Source organism: Chinchilla lanigera, unplaced genomic scaffold, assembly GCF_000276665.1.
Source record: "Chinchilla lanigera isolate Chin_1 unplaced genomic scaffold, ChiLan1.0 scaffold00065, whole genome shotgun sequence".
Lineage (NCBI taxonomy): Eukaryota > Metazoa > Chordata > Mammalia > Rodentia > Chinchillidae > Chinchilla > Chinchilla lanigera.
The window spans coordinates 589,124-610,792 of NW_004955466.1; the positions used below are offsets into that span (position 1 = coordinate 589,124).

General features: G+C 47.2%; 1 protein-coding gene across 1 annotated transcript; it reads left to right on the forward strand.

Annotated features, from left to right (window-relative positions):
* Positions 1–7,957: 7,957 nt before the first annotated feature.
* On the forward strand, positions 7,958–20,131 carry Slc10a1 (solute carrier family 10 (sodium/bile acid cotransporter), member 1). Its single transcript, XM_005399028.2, has 5 exons — positions 7,958–8,436; positions 14,242–14,452; positions 15,781–15,959; positions 17,393–17,589; positions 19,536–20,131. The coding sequence occupies exons 1-5, from the start codon at positions 8,081–8,083 to the stop codon at positions 19,631–19,633; spliced, it is 1,041 nt and encodes a 346-aa protein (XP_005399085.1). The 5' UTR covers positions 7,958–8,080; the 3' UTR covers positions 19,634–20,131.
* The last annotated feature ends 1,538 nt before the right edge of the window (positions 20,132–21,669 follow it).

Sequence of the window (21,669 nt, forward strand, 5' to 3'; positions counted from 1 at the left end):
GTCTGATGGAAAGGACCAGCCTTCACTGAATTTCGTGTTGAAGACGGTAAAGACATTAACGTACATTCTGAAAAATCCAACCTTACTCTTGTTAGGGCACACTTACAGAATAGCAGACTTGTAAGCGTATTATAACAAAAGTTAGAAATCGGTTCATAGCCTGTGACTATGATCACGCGCCCTGTCACATAGCTAGCCTTGACTGTCAGATGTTCCCCCTTAACCATGTGTGGGTCAGGGGCTGGGGATTTAGCTCAGCGGCACAGCGCCTGCCTAGCAAGCGCAAGGTCGTGAGTTCGATTCCCGGTACTGGAAAAAAACAAAAAAACACAAAAAAACAAACAAACAAAGTGTGGGTCAAACTGACTGTGTTCGGCTTGTATTTTAAAAATACGCAGTGGACTGGGGATTTAGCTGAGTGGCACAGTGCCTGCCTGGCAAGCGCAAGGTCATGAGTTCGATTCCTGGTACTGGAAATAAATAAATAAATAAAAATACACAGTGATTCTATCTTGCTTCAAGAGCTTCACAGCCGTCATGTGTGGGGGAAGACTGGCCCTGCCAAGGACACTTTCAATTCCACCTACTCTTCTCAGACCCCCTCCCTCCCAGAATGTCCCTGTACAAACCTGCCTGACAATATACGACATAATTCTTGTATTCCATGTAACCAATCACACAATAACCTGCTATCACCTTTGTACTTCCCAGTCGCAACCCAGATTTAAACTGAACTCAAACCTGGTGATCTGGGCTGGTGATCTGAACCTCTGGATTCCCTGGCCCGCTAGCATAATAAAAGGCGCCTTCTAACTCCTCCATGCAGTCTTACATCGGGTTTGATACTGGTTTTTCCGCTACACTTTCAGTTGCCTTTGAGGAGGTGATAATTTTAAACATTTAAATGAAATTGATCTTTTGCACTGGATTGATCCAAGTGATTGATCACTTACCATTGGGCAAGCATAACAGGACATTTCAAGATTTCAAGCATAACAAGACAGATCAATTTTACATTGTTTACAAAAAAGAAGAATCTGCCCAGTCAGGGCCTATGTTAACAAAAGACAGGGCAAAGCTTATTTGGCTCAGTGCGGACTTCACCTAGTAGAAAGACTGGGAAGATGATTCTGATGATGACGCGGCTCCTGTCAATCGCTTCTCTGAGGTGATGAACAACACGGGTGGTGATGAGGATGCAGATTTACCAAAGGTCGGTGGAGCAGACGACGATTCACGCGACAGTGAGGACGAAAAAGTGCCAGATCTGGAGTAAGCAACATCACCACCTGAATTTTGAAAAAGAAAATAACTTCTCTGCAAGATTTCATAATTGAGAGAATTCCTGAATTGATAGCTCTAAAGGCGGATGCTGTACTTGCCTCCTTTAACCCCTTTTCCAACCTGTACTTTTTAGGGCTTCATTGAAGGTTGATAATGTATGTACCATTGGGCAATATTAAGTCACCGAAGGCGTTATCCTTATGCATGAACACTTCCCAGTTGTGATCAGAAAATTTTCACCTACCTCTCCTTTACTTTGTAACGTGTGACCTGATAGAAAGTTCTCAGCACAGGGAAAGGGGACTAAATTGTGGATTTTAGACATGGGCTCAAAATGGCTGGGACAAACTGGCTGACACCTTAAACTGATAACCTGCCACTCCTCTGGCGGACCGTTCAGGACTGTTCGCTGAATTTTATTTTTCAAAACATTTACCTCACATTATTATACGTAAGAGATCACATGTCAGTGTTCCAGATGTATCATAGCTAGAACTAGTAAATGCCCCTAACTGAGACGGTTTCTGAAGCCTATACACTTGGTATCGTTTGGCCCTTAAGCTTTTACAGGTCTTAGCACCGGGAAAGAAGAAAGCTGTACACTGTTGCTTGTGAGCCTGTATGGCAAATGAATGAAAAGATGTTAATACACTACTGGACTTTTTACTTCTGATTTTTTTTTTCTTTTTTTGTTTGTTTTTGGTTTTTGAGGCAGGCTGGCCTCCAACTCACTATGTAACCCAGGCTGGTCTTGAATTTGTGGCAATCCTCCTGCCTCAGCCTCCCAAGTGCTGGCATTACAGGCGTGTACCATCTCACCCGGCTTTATTTCTGTGTTTGATTCAGCTTTTACCCTGGCTGAAAAAAACTCAATTTATGTTCATGACAGTGAGTAACATTTTTTTTTAATGTCTACGTTCTTTCTAATAAACTGTTAGAAGACTTCTGGAGAAATGAAAAAGAAAAAACCACAGAGAGCTAACATGAATGTAGAAGGTGAGACCAGAAAACAGAAAAGGAGCGAGGGCATGGAAAGGAAAGGGTGGGGGCGGGGCAGCTGGAATAAAGCAGGTTACAGGTAAGCACGAATCTGCCAAAGAGAAAACCTATTGATCTGTACAACGAACGCGTACCAAGTAAGAAATAAAATAAAGAACATGTGTGGGGAAAGACAGTTATTTCTTACAGCTCTACAGAATCGGAAACCCAAGACCCAGGTACCAGCAGACTTAGGGCCTGGTTCCCAGAGGGCAGCCTCTTGCTGTGTCCTCACGCGGTGGAAGGGACAAGGCTGCTTCTACAAGGCCACAAATCCCATGCACTAGAGCTCCACCCTGGTGACCTAAGATCCCATCGTCCATCACTTCAGCAAGTAGGTTTCAAAAGATGAGTGTTGGAAGCAACAAAAATGTTTGGGGGACAATACTAATTTAACAATAATTTAACAGTAATTCCACAGTATCATCTAATATATAATCCATATTTAAATACACCAAATCACCCCCCAAAATGTTTTTTGGATATTTTTTCAATCTTGTATCCATTGCTACATTGCATTGGTTATGTCTCTTTATTCTTTTTTGATCTCGAACTTTTATTACATTTACTTTTTTCAAGAGGACATACCAGTTATTTTGTAAAACGTCCTGATGTGCCTGGTTGTTTCTTTAGAGTTCATGTTTTTCTTTTTAGCATTTATATTTCCAGTAAACTGCCAGCTAGATATAAAGACAATGAAATGGGGGGCTGGGGATTTAGCTCAGCGGCAAAGCGCCTGCCTGGCAAGCACAAGGTCGTGAGTTCGGTTCCCGGTACCGGAGAAAAACAAAACAAAAAAAAAACAAAAAAAATCGGTTCCCGGTACCGGAGAAAAACAAAACAAAAAAAAAACAAAAAAAAAAAAAGACAATGAAATGGAGTGGAAACCTTTGTCCCCTCAAAGACTGTGCATTTCAAACCACATTCCACTGAGAAACACGTGATGCTAGGATTCTGGTTATCGGTGATCCACGTTTGATCACTTGGCTAAAGTGAGTAAACACCAGGTCGTTTCCAAGCCAAGTAAAATCTCCCCTCTATAATTACTAATTAACCTGTGTAGCGATCCTCTATCACCATCAGAACATCCTAGTCCTCAATTAATTTTTACCCAAGGGTTTTAGTACCTATTGACAATCCTTACCTCAATCAACTCGTACATTAGGGGCTAGAAAATAGTTTAAACGTTTTTCCCCTACTCCTTTATTTCCGTTTTGTGGTCTTCCTACATAGAAACAACTACTACATTCATTTTTTAAAATTCAATTACATAATGCTGGGTAGTTTTCATCGGCTCTGTGGCCATGTTTTTCTGGTGAGTTTGCTTCAGTTTTTGGGAGCTTCTGCTAACCTGTTTCCTCTTTCACTTTGGAGTGGATTTAATTCGAGGTTGGGTATGACTCATCAGTCACTGGACGAGTTCTCTGAAGGTGGTTCTGCCAGGGAACCAAACACCAGGCTTCCTGGTGATCATCAGCCATAGATGCAGCTGCTTCACACAAGCAGGGCTGCTCCTTGCGACTCTCGGGAGAGCTCCCCGTGCAGAGTTAATGATGGCACAAAGCTTTTGCTGCTCTTTTCCATTCAGTGGTAGAATCTATTCCCCCTTTCCCCCCGAATCTGGGATGCCCTCAGCTAACTCGCCTGGCACACAGAACATAAAGTGACTTCCTGGGGCTTCCACAGTAACTCCAAAGATACCTGGAAGCTTCAGCACAGGCCACTTGGAGCAGTCGCTTTGGAAATGTTCGCCACCATTTAAGAAGTCTGACACCCCTATCGGGTTAATAATATCCCTTAGTTATTGCGGGCTGATCAGGTCCACAATCTCTCGAACGAGTGTACAGCTACAGATAAATAAAAAGAGGCAAATGGAATGACTTCAGGGCTCTAGGAGGATCAAAGCCCTCTCACAGAATGCAAGATTCTCTTGGGGCTAAGACCAAAACCTTCTCTGGGTGGCCTGTATTTATTTAGTTATCAGAAGAAGAGAGGGGAATACTCAAGAAGGGTGGAATCACTCCAAGTAAGGTATTAACTTAATCCTTAATAAGGATTAATCCACCCAGGAGTGAGATGCCTGAGGCTATAGTCTTTATCAAGTTGAGGTAGATCCAGGTGTCCTTGGCTGTGATCTTGTCTTGTCCTTTGAGGCTTTCCGGCTTCATCTGCCATTACTGGTTTTAGTAGGGATTAGTGACTCACAGAGGTTCACTTACTATGAGTCTGTCGCCCACTTCCAGACAAGCAGCCTAGGCTTTGGATACATTCACCAGTAAACATTAAAAAGCCAACTGGTTAATTTAAGCCCTGCCCGGGGCTGCTTCACAGTGGTCCCCATCATACCCTGAGATGGTTGCAATTGGCCAACACCCACCCAGGGAGAGAGGGCCAGGAGGCCAGGCTCCCCACAGTGAGGGAAGCAGCTTCAGATGACTCATCCTTACCACTGTCTGATAGCAACCGAATGAGGAATCCCAAGAAAAGCGTATGCACTAAAGCCTGCCCTGTCCCAGGTTTGAGAAAGATAACAACAAACTGAGATTTTACATCACCAAGTTTGGCAGTGGCCTATAATATAGCAGTGGGTCATGACACACCCATCTTTCCCAACCGTGTGACCCTAACTAGCCTCAGGGCTCAGCCTGGCTCACCCCGCTCCTATACCTGTTCCCGAGGAGGAACAGCACTTTCACTCTTGAGGGTGCGTCTGTCACCTTCAGGGGAGGTACCTGTTCCTGGAGCTGTCCCACATCTGTCCCCCCAGGCCATGTGTCACCCTCCACCTTGCACCTCTCCTTCCCCCTTGGTGACCACCGTCTGGCCGCAGACACTTCATCAGCCTTTGCACACAGTCTGGAGTCTAAAATTGTTTCTCCCCTAGTTTTACCTAAAAACACTGTATGTGAAGTTTCCACCCCATTTTCCTTGTTGCTTTTGAATGATTTCCAGGAAAAGAAGGGAAATGCCACACTCTCCAGCCACTTTCACACCTTAAGTCAGTACCACGTATTTTGGAATGGCTACCTTTTTTTCATGGGCTCTCACCAATCACCTATTAACAGACATTTAGATTGTTTCCAGTATTTCACTATTATAAAGTAACGTGACACATCTCTCTCATATATATGTAATTGGGTGGGAGCATGTGAACAAATGCTCATGTAGGATAATTTTCTACAGATAGAATTTTGGGGTCAAGGGCAGTGGCCACCGAAGATGGGAAGAGAGCTCAATTCTCCCAGGGTTGAAGCTCAAGTGCCCCTTCTGTAAACTCACTCAGCCACCACTACACCCACCACATTGCCTGGGGGCTGTGTTGCTTGAAAGAACCAGCCGAGGACAGTATGGATCTGTGTGCCTGGGGGCTTCTCCAGTCCAACTCCTTTTCCCAAGAACCAAGGCAACTAGAGAATAGGATGAGGCAAAACAGAACACGCCTAGGTGGCAGGACACAGCAGCTGGGATGGGAGAGCCAGGCAGAGTGTGAATCCCAATTCCACCTTACTGGCTGTGTGAACTGGGCAGGTTAGTTAACCTCTCTGAGCCTTTTCTCCCTAATCTGTAAAATAAGGATAGCAACAGTACCTACGTCATGGTTGTGGCAAGAAATGTTATTTAAATCAGTGTCTGTCATATAGTACGTATTAATGTAACACAAATGATCCCACTGCCCCCCAAACTCTGTGCAATCAGAGGGGATTTCAAGAAAAGGATGGAGGCATCAGCTTCTTAAAAGAGATTTTTTCCATTCTCTGCAAAGCACATTGGTCATTGAGCCCCCTGTTGGACAGGAGAAAGAAACTCCACTATTAGCCCAAATATGACAGGCATGTCAGATTTCCACACTTCCTGGAGCCACACTGGAGCCTTGCTTTTTGAAGAGCAATCTCAGATCTCCCAGAGGCTCACAGGAGTAGCTTTTTCCTTTTGGGTGATCTTGTTGTTCAGGCAGTTTGGGTGGGACTGGCTGCATTCCAGAAAGATGAATCCAATTATCTATCCCAGCCACCCGTACAACAGTGGGTGTAGCAAGGATCACTGAGAAGGGGCCCCTCCATTTTGGCTTTAACTGGTCAGTGGGTGTCCCTGCTCTCTAAGTTGTTACAAGCACCCGGTCTCCAGGATGGACAGTAGGTGGTCTCCCAGGCCAGGAGCTGGCAGGACTCTACGGTTTTCATCCTTCCATGGTGCCTGGAACTCAGCTGGTGACCAGTAATTCTGCCCTAGCCACTCAGTGGTTCTTGCTAGCTCCAGGAGAACAAAGCAGCCTCCAGCAGAGAGCTCAGTTCAGGAACTTCACAGCCCCACCAGCATCTAGTGCCCAGCATTCAGCCTACCCTTCCCTTGAGACCTGTCCAACGTCAGGAAATCATTAGTGTCAGGGACTCTCAGAGGCCAAGGACTTCAAGTTCACCCAGGGCTCCAGGGCATGTGCTGTGCACTGCACAACCCCTGGGAATGGCTTTCTCGTGGATACAGTGCAGTAGGTGTGGATCCTGTTATCCAGGCTTCAGCGTTCCAGATGCTTCTCTGGCCATAGCTGGAGAACTCTGTCTCAAGGGATTCCTCCCACCAGGCCAGACTCTGTCACCACCCCCACCCACAGGGGTTCACACCTTGTTCTGTCCTGCACAGTCCTATACCCAAAGCCTAATTACCTGTCTGACAAATAGGAAACAACAAGGCCCCACCCAGGTTTTGTAGGCCCAATCCAGCCAAGAGGCAGTTGTATTTCTGGCCCCGCTATTTGTCCCACCTGCAGTGAAGATAGAAGGAACGAGGCTGAGGACCACCACAAAACCTCTCTGCTGCTACATCCACGTGCCCGGCTCCCAGCCCAATTCACAGGCCTGGTACAAAAGCAGACGAGTCAGGAAACTGGGAAGAGATTCCCACATCCTTCTCAGCCAGTCTCCCAAGGAGGGGGCCTCTCAGGTGCAAACAGTTCCAGGGCCGGTTCCCTCCGCACTGCCTTTATGGGAAAAGAGCCTCCAAGCTTCCGAGAGCCCATCTGGCATCCCAGCAGGTTCTTCCGGAGCTAAGCACAGCAGGGAGCCAGCGATGTTTCCCCGAACTCCTTCAGTCCAGCTCTAGGATAGGACAAGGGTCTCCACAGCACAGGCAAGAGGGATGCGGCATACTTGTCTCCCAGGAGAACCATGGACGTATCTTCTCCTGGAAACAGTAATCTGCCCTCCCTGTCCCTCAACCCCTGGGGCTATGCTTCCTGCCTCTGGGAACCAAAGAAGGTTAACACTCAGCTCCTTTCACTCCTGTGGGGTTTAGGGGCGAACAGTAACCTTCCGGGCGTGGGGCAGGCACCTTCCCTGAGGCATCAGGACTGAGCTGACAGCAGGAGCTTCGGGGGAAAGGGCTGGAGCCAGGTCAGTGTGGCCCTGGACTGGTCCCTAGTGCAGAATGTCAGGGAGGCACACGGCTGGGGGCAGAGGAGAGAAATAAGCTCTGGCTCCCACAAGCAGCTAAGCGGCGGGGCGGCATGTGAGTGGCACCCCAGGGGCAACAGAGGTCAGGGCACTGGGGAGAGCTGGACAGAGCCAGGCAGATAAGGATCTGGGCTCTCTTCCCTGGGGCCACAACCAAAGACACAGCTCAGTCGTTGCGCAATACCTCTATTTGCCCAGAGCTACACTTAGTCCAGAAACCTGCGCTGCGAGGTGATCACAGAAGGCACCCAGAACGGACTGGACGAGCAAGGGCGGCTGCGGCAGAACACGGTGGTCTGCGCCGCCTCGGGATGGAGGTGCTCAACGAGTCCGCCCCCTTCAACTTCTCCCTGCCGCCGGGCTTCGGCACGCGCCCCTCCGACCTGGCGATGAGCGTCGTCCTGGTGTGCATGGTGCTCCTCGTGATGCTCACGGTGGGCTGCACCATGGAGTTCAGCAAGATCAAGGCTCACCTCTGGAGGCCGAAGGGGCTGGCTGTCGCCATGGTCGCCCAGTACGGCATCATGCCCCTCACCGCCTTCGCGCTGGGCAAGATGTTCCGGCTGAACAACATCGAGGCGCTGGCCATCCTGATCTGCGGCTGCTCACCTGGGGGGAACCTATCCAACATCTTCAGCCTGGCCGTGAACGGGGACATGAACCTCAGGTAGGGCCAGGGGTGAGAAGGGAGCAGCCTGGGACAAAGACATCAACTGAGGGGAAGAGCTGGGCTGATGCCAGGAGGGGCGCGGGAGAGCGGGGTGGATGCCAGCGTGGGGGTCGTTGGCACTCAGTACCAAGAGCTTATGCTGGGCAGGGGGCAGGTGCTGGGGTCCGTTTTGGTTTAAGCACCAAGCCAGAGCCGGTCCAGGGGCCTCCGAGAGACCCCGTCCTCTCAGAGCATCTCAAGAGGGGCACAAGTGCTATTTTAAAGGTGCGTTGATTTCAAACAGTGCCCCTGGGTAAGTGCAGCCCTAAGGGAGGGGTGCCAGCTCTGAGGCTAGGGACGGGAGTGGGTACAATGGGTTCCAAACACTACCAGGCGCACCAAGGTGACCTGGAAGCAGATGAGCACCTCCAATTCCCGTGGAACACATGAATTCCAAAAGCCCCTCCAAGGTATCTGGGCCCTGGGTGTCTTCTCTTCTCTCCCTCCGCCCCCGGGGTGCTTCTCAACAAAGGGCCCACCTCAGCCTAGCCGTAGGAAGACGACCACTCACACACACAGCCCTGTCGACGGCAGCCAGCACAAATTCAGCAGGGCGCTCTGACTGCCTGCACACAGGGCGGGTGGAGCCCCTACCCCTCCCAACAGGTGGGGATGGCCTTGAGTTCCTGCTGGCAGGGGCGACCCACACCTGCAGCAGCAGCTTGTGCTGCGCCTGAAGAAAACGCACCGGCAGAAGCCCCGGCTTTTGTCTGAGCCTCAGTCCCCAGCCAGCTCCCTCCGGGCCGGTCCTCGGTGGAGCCGTTATTCAAGGCAGGTCCAGCAGCGAATCCAGAGTCCACCCGCATGTGTCTGGCAGGACCTGGCCGTGGCCGGTTTACAGGGAAAATTACCCAAGTGAAGAAGCACCTCTGGATGACGCAGTGACCCTGGGACAGTTTCTTTCTTTTTGCGGTGCTGGAGATATAACCCAGAATCCCCAGCCCTTAGGCAGATTTTTAACTACAAAGACTGGGAAAGAGCACTGGGGGCCACAAGCTGCCGTCTGAGAAGCGACTCAGTCCTCCCGGAGGGAGCCAGGGGGAGACAGGGATGAAGCAGATCTCAACGTCCAGCCCCCTCAGTGTGAGGAAATTCTTCCCTCCGTCCAATCCAGATGCGCCCTGCTGCAGAGCCACCCCGAGGAAGGCAGACCGCACCCAGTTCTGGTGCAGGAGGGAAGCGGAAACGGGGCCCAGGGAAGGGGGCTCGCAGGAAGCCGCAGAGCAAGGAGACAACATGCAGGGCACCGGGCGAGTTTTTTATTTCGCGCGGGGGTTCCCACTGTGCCAGCAGCGCGGCTCTCCTGTGGTTCGCGGTCTCCCGTGGGCCAGCCCTCCAGTGACTCAAGCACACGCTCGGCCTCCTGACCAGGCTCCTGGGGACTGCTGCCTCTTCCCAGACCCCCGGGAGACAGCACTGCTGCGACAGCTGCCTTCAGCCGTAAAGCCCCTTCTGCACAAACCAACCTCCCGACACATTATAAAGTACCTGTCCCCACAGGAGGAGCAGGAACGGTCACTATCATGAGCTGCAAGACTTCAAATTCCAACCTGAGTTCATCTGGGACTACTCATCATATCACAGTAACAACAGAGATAGTAAGAACCTGTGGTACCCACTTTACCTGAGTGACTGCGTGTGATCCTCGGCGCCCCCAGGAAATTGCGTTCTAGAGTGTAATCCAGAACCTGTGCTTTGACTGGAGTATCTTCAGGGCCAGTGTAAACAAGGCGGCCGCAGGCTGCCTGTCATCCTCAAAACTACGAGCCTCTCTGAGGGCGGATGTAGGTAGCCCACGGGAACAGACCTGCTGCTGTCACCGCTTCCTGCTTTCCAGAAGGCAGAACGTCCGTTCTTATGTGAAATGTCTAAAGTTTTAAGAATCAGCGACCCAAACTGAAGAATTGTGCAAATCTAACAATAAGAGCCTAAGAGCCAGGTGTCATTCCAAGGTCATTTGAGATGTCTCCTACTGTCCTAGTCCGGAGGCATTAGTAAGATATTGGTTTCTTTTTACCCATGAAGAAAGTAGAAGTCCAGAAACCTGCAAATGTTTCTCAAAATGTGTGTGAAGGTTGTGTCTAGTGCCAACCCACAGCTCTCCCCCTTGGTCATTCCACCTCCTGCGGAGTGAGGCAAGGGAATCTCCCAGAGGTCAACAGGTGGGTCCTCACAGGCATCCGAGTAAGGTGGCACAAAGCATGCTCCAAGCTGAAGCGGACGATGGCAGCATGGCAACAGAGAAAGCGCCAGTAGGAACTGACCGCTCAAGTTCCTCCGCTCCCCAATCCAATGGGCCCACAGCAGGACCACAGCCAGTGGCTATGGAGAAAGCAGGCTTGAACAGAACTCAAAGATTCCCACCGGTCTCCCCACCATGATGTAGGAGAACTAAAACCAAGACAGGAAGGAAGCCACGAAGGTTCCCAGATATTCCACTTCAGCAAAGACTGGGGGTCCCTCACAGCTCCCTCAGCTTCGGCCTCCAACCTCTCCATTGACGGGGGCTCAAAACCCATCCCTCAAATAGGGCACAAAAGCAGCAACTACACACACAGTACTCTTAGAACTTAAGCAGGAAAGCAAAATGAGGAAACCCAGTGTGCCCTTTCCCCAAGAGGCAGCCACGCCCACAGCGTCACCACGGTTCCAACCTTGGGAGCTAAGAAGCTGAAGCTACAGCCACATCCCCTTCCTCGCTCCTCCGAGTAAACGGAGGATCACAAGTCACAGACAGTGCAGGATCAGGGGATGAACGCCAAGAGGGCAGGGCACACCAAGTTCCAGAGCAAACTCCAAAGCTCCTGGCACACCAAGCCAGAGCAAGCACGACTGCTCTGCCGCAGAACAAACAAGTTGCAAATTATTTTCCTACAGAAATCAGTAGGTACCACTGAAATCCGTGCCTCCCCGCCCAGCCTCATTTCCCCTACTACACCCCAGAGCGAGCACCTCCCAGGATTTGGAGCTCAGCATTTCTAGGGAGCTTCTTGAACTACTGGCATATGTGTGTGCCTCCGTTTTCAAAAAGCCGTATTCACAGGTCTTGAAATTTTGTATTAACCATTCATACCGTTTGACAGCTTGCTGAGTCAGGCACGTAGTACCTGATGTATCTGAACCGCTGTGTAGTTTGTGTGTTTATCTCTTGTGTAGCCAGACAGCTCTGGGGCTTCATGCTCACTTCTATGGAGTTTTGTGGAAGGCCCCCTGCTCCCATGTGAGCACTGACTGGTGGGACTCACACACCTTCAGCACGTATGTCTTCAAAGCAGTTACTCCATCCACTTCACCCTTTCTGGGGCAGTGGATAGGGATGACATCCCTATTTTCCCTACATCCCTATTTTCAATGTCTTTATAATTTGGAATTGTCAGACTTAACCTTTGCCAACTGAGCAGTCAGAAATGGATCACAATGGTTTTAAATTTCACTCCACGGGAGGCCCTGTAGCTTTTAAGTTTATTGGCCATTTAAGGTCCCTCTTCTGAAAATGTCTCCGGCTTGCATGTTTTTCCATGGGTTTTGTACTAACGTCTTGTCCATTTGTGACATTCTTACTCATAAATGTTGCAACAATCACAGTTTACAGCCCGTCTTTGCCCTTTGATCCTGGCATCTTACAAAAAGTGTTTGTTTTAACGTAATCAAAATTCAGTAGTTTTCCTCATACGTTTATGGTTTGGGGTTTCAATCTGCAAGGTTACAAAGATACTTACACTTTCTTTGAAAAGTTTTAAATTCTTGCTCTTCTCCTAGAGATGTTCCATCAGTTTAGAACTTACGACAATTCCCAACACCACTTTGATTTTTCTTCAATAATTTGTAACTCTACCTCTCATAAATCAAGTGTGTATGAGTTTATGTCTGGACCTCTCTTACTGGTCTGGGTGGCTCCCCCGAAGTACATTTTCTTTCAGTGACTCTGCAAGTCTGACAGGGAGGTCCTCCTACTATATTCTTACTGAAGATTGTTAAGTTTTTTTTTTTTTTGGTCTTTTTGAGACAGGGTCTCGCGATGCAGTTTAGGCTGGACTTGACCTCATTTTGTAGCCCAGCCTGGTCTCTAACTCACAACAATCCTCCTGCCTCAGCCTCCCAAGTTCTGGGATTACAGGCACGTGCCACCACGCCCAGCTTCCTTAAATTTTAGGACCAGTTCTCAAATCTACAGAAAAAAATTATCGGAGCTGGGAGTGGTGAAACATGCCTGTAAATCCCAGCACTCAGGAGGCTGAAGCAGAAAGATCACTGAACTAAGTTCAAGGTCAGCTTAGGCCATAGTGAGATTGTAAAAGCTCTACAAAAAATTTAAGTATTCTGAAATTTTAAGTAACTTTGCTTTACACTATCAAAACGTAAAGATCTTTAGAATTTCAGGTCTTCCCATCCATGTAATATAGCTTTTCTTTTACTTAGGCTTTTTATACCCACCTATGAAGTCTTACAATTTCTTCAGTAAAGATCTTGTCTTAATCAGGCAGTGATACACACCTGTAATCCCTGCTACTGGGGAGACAGAGGAAGGATCACTTGGGACAAGTTAAGACCAACCTGAGCAACATAGTAAACTGTCTCAAAAAAACCGAAAATTAAACTTACATCTCTTTTTGATGTGTATTTCGTACTTTCTGTATTACAAATGGTCTTTTTTTAAAAAAAAATTTGTACCATCTCCAATTATTTTATATTGGTAATATATTTAGAACTTTGTGTGTTCTATTACTTGCTAATTATGATGGAAGTTTTCTTCCCTAGATAACCCTATCATTAGCAAAAAAACCCTACAGTTTTTTCCCATTTCTACACCTTGACTTCCCCTCCCATCCCCCTCCCCATCTTCTGCCTCCTGCCTCATTTCCCCAGAGTGCTGGGACCAATACCTTTTCAATTTCTTGTTTTGCTGGGGTGGTAAGGGACTTTGTGTAGTACCAAAGGTGATAATAGGTACTGTTGATTTATTTTTTATAGGAAATCCCAGTTTTTCATCAATTTAATGTTTGCTATAGATTTTGTGAGAGCCTCTTCAGAATTAGCCGTTCCCACTGTTAGTACGCTGTTTTTAACATTTAAGAATACTGAATCAGTCTGTTCTGCATCTATGAAATTATCACGCCATTTTTTCATGAGTAATTGCCGCCTCCTCTACTGCTCCACTATTGCAACCAGTCTGTTACTGTTTCTACGACTTTCCCTTTCCCAAGTCAGTTTCTAACCATGGTCTCTGTTTACTGCTGTGACTTTTAGCTTAGCTGACTGCACTGTCACTGTGAACCACAAATGCCCCACAAGGTAAAATGTACTTGGTATCATTCGTCCTTTCCTCAGCTGGGCAAAGGCACCACAGCAGCTGTTCCCTGGGATCTACGAAGGCCACTTAGCAACTCTGTGGCAGGTGCAGTCCCACAAGCTTAAGGGATATAGTCGAGTGATGGTACTGCGCAGGTAACCTTATTCAAAATGCGTTGTGCGCATGGCAGGCACTCAAAAGTATTTAAAAAAACAAAAGTTCTATTACAGACATCAGAATGGCTCCTTCAACAAAGCACATAGGGTATTGGTTACTTCTTACATGTGTGATTTGGGTCAAGTCACAACTTCTCTAGTCCTGTTTTCTTATAAGCAAAAACCAGACAGTACACTTAGTGCCCAAGAAAATGAAGCAGTGTTTTAAAGCACTTATCACTGTGCCTAGCACGCAGCAGGCATTCAATACGAGTGTACTAATGGGCTGTATCCCCTCTCCCCATGTGTCCTCCCCAGCATTGTGATGACCACCTGCTCCACCTTCTGTGCCCTGGGCCTGATGCCTCTGCTCTTGTTCCTCTACTCCAGAGGGATATACGAGGGGGACCTGAAGGACAAGGTGCCCTACGGAGGCATCATGATATCACTGGTCACAATTCTCATTCCTTGCAGCATAGGAATCTTCCTCAGATCCAAACGGCCACAATACGTACCCTACATCAAAAAGGTAAGACGGGGACCCTACCTTTGAAAGTTATCATAGGCAGGGAGCAACACCACCGCTTACGAAGGTTACTAAGTAAAGAGAGGCTCCCTCGCCTTGGCCGAGCCGCAGCGAGGGAGGGACATCATGGCAGAGGCAAGTGGAGGTGGTGGTTCCCAGTCGCTGCGAGGGCCTGCTCCTAGAGACCTAGGGGCCTTCCCCATAAGGGCCACCCGCTAGAGATCACTGTACTTCCCAATAATGCCACCCTGAGGCCAAGTCTCATGGACCTTTGCAGGCCACCCATCCAAACCATACAATTTTTTTACGTGTTTCTGTACATATTTTAAAAATTTTAAAAACCCTACTTCATGAGATTGTTCAGTGTGTGAGAACCGTTTTGAAAGGTTTGGAGAAAAGTAAAAACACTACAGCTGTAAGGTATAATATTTTTAACAGTAATTACTTAACACTACTAGATGCTAGAGTTACGCTGTGTATTGTAAGGATTCGCTGTCCTCAAGGGTGTTGTTTGCAGAAAGTGAAGTAACATGAGAGAAATAAGACCCAACAACAGGTGTACGAACAGGTTATCAGCAGTGGTAAGATTACTGAGGACTGAGGGGGTCAAGGGGACTTCTCAGAGGGGATGGGCTTGAGCCAGACCACGAAGGGTAGGGTTTAGTTAAGTCTGGAGAAAACGCTCAACAGTGTCCATAGGGCATCAAGGGCAAACTTGGCAAGCAGCACGAGAGCAGGGGAGATGTAAGTGCACATACGCCCAACATCCAGGAGTAGCACTATTGAACCAAGGTCCAACACACGCGAGGCGAGCTCTGTACCACGGGGATGTATGCCCAGCATGACTCTGAAACTTAATTCATACTTCCGACACTGCAGGAGGCCTGAACCTCATCCCCTCCGAACCAGAGCCCTTCGCTGATAATCCGCTATTCAGTGATGTGTCAAAGTACCTATGCTTGGCTGAGCTTTTAGTGAAGTGTGAAGTCCACTCTGTCCTGGTAACACATTTGTTTAAAAAAAGAAAAAAAGATAAAGATCTTCCAGTCCCTTCTACTTCACATACTAATGATGTTCTACTACATGCTTTGTAGCCGCGAGTGGCTCACATGCGTGACATCTCAAATTCGGGAGGCAGATGTAGGAGGGTCCCGTATTTCAGCTCAGCCTCACCAAGTTAGGACACTAAAAGCAAGGTTGGGGAGGGGGGGACACAGCCCAACATGAAGGACCCGGGTCCCCCTCGTTCCAAGAAATTGATAAACGTTTTCCACTTCCTGACCCCTCCCTGACCCTATCACCCTAACTGCTTTCTCTCCGGTCACGTCCAGGTAGGAATGACCATTATTCTCCTTCTCAGTGTGGCTATCGCAGTCCTCTCTTTCTTCAACGTGGGCAAGAGCATCATGTTTGTCATGACACCACACCTGCTGGCCACCTCCTCCCTCATGCCCTGCTTTGGCTTTGTGTTAGGCTACCTTCTCTCTGCTCTCTTCTGCCTCAATGCACAGTAAGTATTACTTTAGTCCCACTTTTCAGGGAAAAGACAGGACTCAGAAACCTGAGATCTGGGCAAAGCGTTTTCCTAGCAATATGCTCAAAGGTGCCCAGTGAACAAGGAACTAACGGGTTGGAGTTAAGTTCAAGGCGTCTAACGTTCCCAACAGCAAGAGGCTGGCACAGCCCCTTCCCCTCCAGAGCCCAGAATCCACGTCACCCCACCCACCCTCTGCACGTCGGAGCACTGGGGTAGCTTCGCGCAAGTGCCAACACTTCTCTCTTCCTCCCTCTCCTCGCCTTTAGTCCTGAGGAGGACACCAATGGGTGAGAGCGCTAAATGGCTCTGCAACCTGAGATACTCAGCTGCAGTCCAATTCAACTCTGTCACTACACAGAAGCAACGCGAGGGCGCAGCATGGGACTAAGAGTGCCTCATCTGCACTGTTTAACGCAGGAACTCTCCTGGTTTTCAGCCCTGGCAAATGCTGACCCAAGGGTCTGTTAGTCGCAACTCCCCCAAAATGTACTTTCAAAACACAACTTAAAAAATAAATCATTAAGCTATACTAATTTTTGGTTTTGAGACAAGGTCTCACTATGTAGCCCAGACTGGCCTCAAACTCAGGTTCTCCTGCTTCAGCCTCCAAAGCACAGGTACAGGCATGTGCCACCACCCTCAGCCAAAGCCACGCTAATGAGCCAATTACAAGATGTCACACTTGTGAGTCAAAGGCTGTCCATGACCACAAATGTCCGTTTTCACTAGTACGGGTTATTGCAGATGATAAAAGGCCGTATCACCAAGCGTCAGCACTATACTTTTCCTTCACAATAAATGTGCTATAACATCAGTTAGTTTCAGTTCTAAGACAATTATTTAACACACTTGGAATTCTATGAAATGTGTATTCATTCAATGTAACTACCCCACTCTTTTAATTCGCAAAATGAAAAACTAGGAAAACATCTTCCAAAGACACACAGTGGAGCTGAATCAAACTTGGGACTTCTGTCCGAAGTCTGAGTTACGCCTAAGCCAGAAACTTGGGAACGGGTGTCCTGGGCATTTCAACTATCTTGTACTGTCTACTAAAAATCGTTTGTTCTATGCGCCCAACATAGCAAGACAATGGGTGATACTGGCTCACACCTTCCCTTCAGCCCTTACCAGCCAGCCATTACATCCAAATTTCAACCTGGCAATTCTGTGAAATCAAACTTAGAACTACTCAAAACTCATACAAACTTCCTGTCACCATCCTCCACAAGGCTGGATTAGTATAAAGCGATGGGTCAACCTGAACCCATGTGCCCTCTGCAGTCTGGTCCCTTGCATGTTCACACGCTGGGTTTCAGTGGGTCCTTAAGTACCTGGGAAGGGGGACAGAGACACTCTCTCTCAGGTCCCTTCCTTGAGTACAGTGTTTGTTTGAACCCACACAGGTGCAGACGCACTGTCAGCATGGAGACCGGATTTCAAAACGTTCAACTCTGTGCTACTATCCTCAATGTGACCTTCAGGCCTGAAGTCATTGGGCCACTTTTCTTTTTCCCGCTCCTCTACATGATTTTCCAAGTTGCTGAAGGATTTCTCATCATCGGCATCTTTCGGTGCTATAAGAAAATCAGACCTTCCAAAGGTAAGTACGGCATCATCTCCCTTCCAACTCTTCCCATCCTGGACATGAGCTTGCCAACAAGCCTGTTTCTAGCAGGACTTTTCAGACGGGACTTTAACTCTCATCGGGTCACTAAGAATCAAGTAGTATGGAAGAAACAAAGAGCCAAGGCTACTTCCATTAACTGCCTTCCATTTCTGACTTCTAGCTGGGGGTCACGGTCAAAGCATGGGTATAGTGTTTGTCTCAAGGGACTGAGGCGATCTGGGCTGGAGGGGAGACTGTTTCATTATATGCAGACACAGCAGAGCCGTTCAGACACGACAGTTCTAAAGTACTGTGTGAAAGGCTCAGGAAGCATCTTTCTTTAGGGAACCAGGTCTATGTTTTGGCACCACGAACACCCACGGAAAAAATCTATAAAAGCAATGTAGTCCTATGTAATCTAGAATCCAAAAAGGATTTAACTCTGGTTGCACAATAATTTAAGTGCATGTCTTTTAACAGTAACTATCATGATAAGCTTAACTTAGATCTTATTACTATTTGATTAATATAATACTTTTAAAAAATGTAATTCTCCTCCAATATAATCAAACCTCAAGAAAACCCAGGGCCGGGGATATAGCCAAGTGCAAGGTCCTGAGTCTCAACCCCAGTACCAAAACAACCCCCCCCCCCACAATACTGCTCCTTCAAAGTGCAGTGTAATCCCAAGTTTGGTTTTCTGTATTAGAAATTGAACCCAGGCAGCACTGGGCTACATTCCCAGGGTTTGTTTGTTTTGGGGGGAGATGGTCTCACCAAGTTGCCTCCCATGAAGCAGAGGTTGTAGGTGTGCCACTGACTGGCACAAATGTCCTTTTTTCAAACAGCAGGAGACTCAATCTTGCTTTTTTAACATATCTAACTATAACCCCATCATCACAGTATTTTTCCTAATCACTTATACAATTCCTTCTACTACAATTTCCCATGTCTTTTAGGCCTCTTTAAACTCAGCCTTGTGACTGATTTACACCCTACAGAAATAAGACAACTTTCCCTGGTGAAAAGTCATTATTACCATGCTAAGCAAATACAGATTTTCTCCCCCTATGCAATTAGCTTAAGCTGTACTCTTGTATAATCAAGTAGCCAAAAAGAAACAACGGGCTGACTGTACTCTAGAATCAGTTTATAAGCCTTCGTTCAGAACCTACAGTACAGTTTGTGGAAAAGAACTAAGCCTAAAGCATCTCAGAACAAAACCTTCGTTGCCAAACAGGCTTCTCCCCTACTTTAAAACACACACACACACACACACACACACACACGTGTAAAATGTCCGGTCAGGTTCCAGGTTGAAAGCACTTTATAGACCTTTAGCTCTTAAGGCCTAAAATGAAACTCAGTAACAGCTCCTCTGCAAGACCTCAGTGGCAAACTCTGTAACTCATCTCGCTGGAGCTAATGGCCCTAGGCAACACTCACCAGAACATGCAGGTTGTCACAAGTCTTGTCCATCGCATCTCCTGCTCCCTCTTACAAGCATGGCAAAACAGCAACAGTGACTCCTAACTTCCAAAGTTCACCTCCTCCACTCAGGCAGGAAAAACAGGAGCGCAATGTGCATTTGTAGTTTGGCAACTCTCCTGGTCAGATTTCCCTCCAGCTCTTGCTCCCTGCCTAGTCCTTATTTGCAGAACACAAGTCATCCTCACTTACATAAATTTATCTCCCCTACTACCTCACTGTTACACGTACAAAGAAGTTGTAGGTGGAGTGATAAAAACTCAGTACTCCAATGTACCTAGTAGGTATCCTATTATTAGTGCTACCATAGAGGAACTGAAGGGAAACCAGGAGGGATAAGAGACGGAAAATACACAGCACACCCTACCAATAGTTTAAGAGTTCTTATATTTTCCAGATAAATTCTGTACTGCTCTTTTCTCTCCAAACCATTAACTTTTTTACCTTTACAGAAGAAACAAAAATGATCTATAAAGCTACCCCAACTGAAGAAGCAATTCCAAAGGCTCTGGAAAACGGCACCCACAAAGAGGAGTATCCCCAAGCCTAGCCCATTCCTCAATGGCCTGGATTCCACCCAGATGGCAAGTCAATAAACCAATAGAGTAAACAACAGAGCACCAAATAAGAAAAGAACACCAGGCTTCTGAGTATTTCTCTGGCACTTCCAGAAAACCTCACTTTCAGCAAACAAATCAGCAGAATCATTAAGTCCTGGTCTGAAGGACAGAGAGGAAAACCTATGCAAGAAGCCTCACTGATCCCCAGCTCAGGACTTGGTACTTGTTTGAAAAATAAGAGACTTGCTCAATGACTAACAATTCTCAAGGAGGCAAATACTTTAAATCCACCTTTCGCCCCTGAATCTCTAGAACAGTGCCTTGTAAAGCTTATAAAAGTCAATTTCTGGGCTGGGGATTTAGCTCAGTGGCACAGCGCGTGCCTGGCAAGTGTGAGGTCATGAGTTTGATTCCTGGTACCAGGGGGGAAAAAAAAAGTCAATTTCTGAACCAATCAATAAATGGATGTTCCACCCATTCATCAAGTATCTAAATGCCATTTCAAAGTTTTGTAACCTGAAAGAAAAATTGGCAGACCACAGATGTTCTACTCTAAAATAGCCCAGATTCCATTCTATTCCCAATGACATCATTTGAAGTTCCTGAGAACCCCAGTCAAATGACACCAAATATGCAAAAGTAGACACAAAATGCAAAGGCAACTAAACAGGACACAAAACAGCTCCTCTCAGCTCTAAGATTTGTTAAGTCCCAGAAGTACAGACAAGAAACAAGGCGAGAAAACACACTAACAATTTCATTGATCACATCATCATGTATCAGTGGTATTATATACCCCAAAATTTGGGGCAGTACTACAAACTATTCATAGAATAGTTTCACAATTCAAATGCCATTCTCAAATTTCAAACTTTCTGTTAAACATTTTATACATCATTCATCGATAAGCATTGAAAGAATAAGTAACATTAAACACTTGCACACTGATCATGCCTAGATACTTGTGAACTTCCTATAATCATTATCAGGTACAACTGAAACCACAGGTCAATTACACTACCCGTTGTAGTCAGGGTTTTCAAGGGGAACAATACATGACACATCATTTGTAAGATTATTTTGTAGTAGTCACCCAAAAGAGTACAGGAAATCTGTCCACACACTAAAATCCAGCTGAGGGCCTGGATCCCAGGCAATGTCCTGCATGAGTCCAGCTAAAGTCCTAGAGCCCATAACAATGTCCCTCCTGAGTCCAATGGGAGGCCGAGAGCCCAAAACAATGCCTCATGCAGACCTGTCTCATGGATTTGCACTGGGAAAGGCCCAAAGGTCAGTGCTGGAAGCTAAAGTCTGTGCCAGCAGGATGAAGGATCTGTGCTAGCAGATGGAGGGATGTGGAACCAGGAAGCAATGCTCAAAGGAAGGACCAGAGCTCCCACAAAGTGAACTGTAGCCATTCTCAATGACAAGGTCCCGAGCTCCTCTGATGGTAACAGCCAAGTTCATCTGGAAAGCTGGTATGACAAGCTCCTCCAGGAAAACCCACAGCTCTCTACAGCTTTTTCCTCTCATGCTGCTGGCCACAATCCTCAGGTGGGCCTCCCACTCCATAACCACACTAGTTCAGTTCAGCTGGGTGTTACAAGTTGACAATCCACTACAGTACCAATCTAGGAAATGTGCAGAACAAGTACTCCAATACCAGGTCAAGAATCAGCAATTGATCTGGACAGCACACACCTGTAACCCTAACACTCAGGATGCTGAGGCAGTATGAGCGCCTCAAGGCCGCTCTGAGCTAGTGAGTTCAAGACCAGCCTCAACTACGAAAGAAAAAACAGGTATGGTGGCACATGCCTGTAATTAAAGCACTCTGGAGGTGAGGCAAGAGGACTATCCCAAATTCAAAGCCAGTCTGAACTACGTAGTGAGAAACTGTCTCACACGACATCATCCATCCCCAGTGGGGTCACTAATACCCTTTTAACAACTTTTTAAAGGGTTACTACTTAGCATTTTTATAGACTGTATCCCTACAGGGATTATCTACTCAAATTCTCTTCTC

Coding starts and splice junctions, on each gene's coding strand:
- Slc10a1 (XM_005399028.2), top strand. CDS start 8,081: ATGGAGGTGCTCAACGAGTCCGCCCCCTTCAACTTCTCCCTGCCGCCG. Junction 14,453..15,780: donor ACGTACCCTACATCAAAAAG/GTAAGACGGGGA, acceptor GGTCACGTCCAG/GTAGGAATGACCATTATTCT. Junction 17,590..19,535: donor GAAAATCAGACCTTCCAAAG/GTAAGTACGGCA, acceptor TTACCTTTACAG/AAGAAACAAAAATGATCTAT.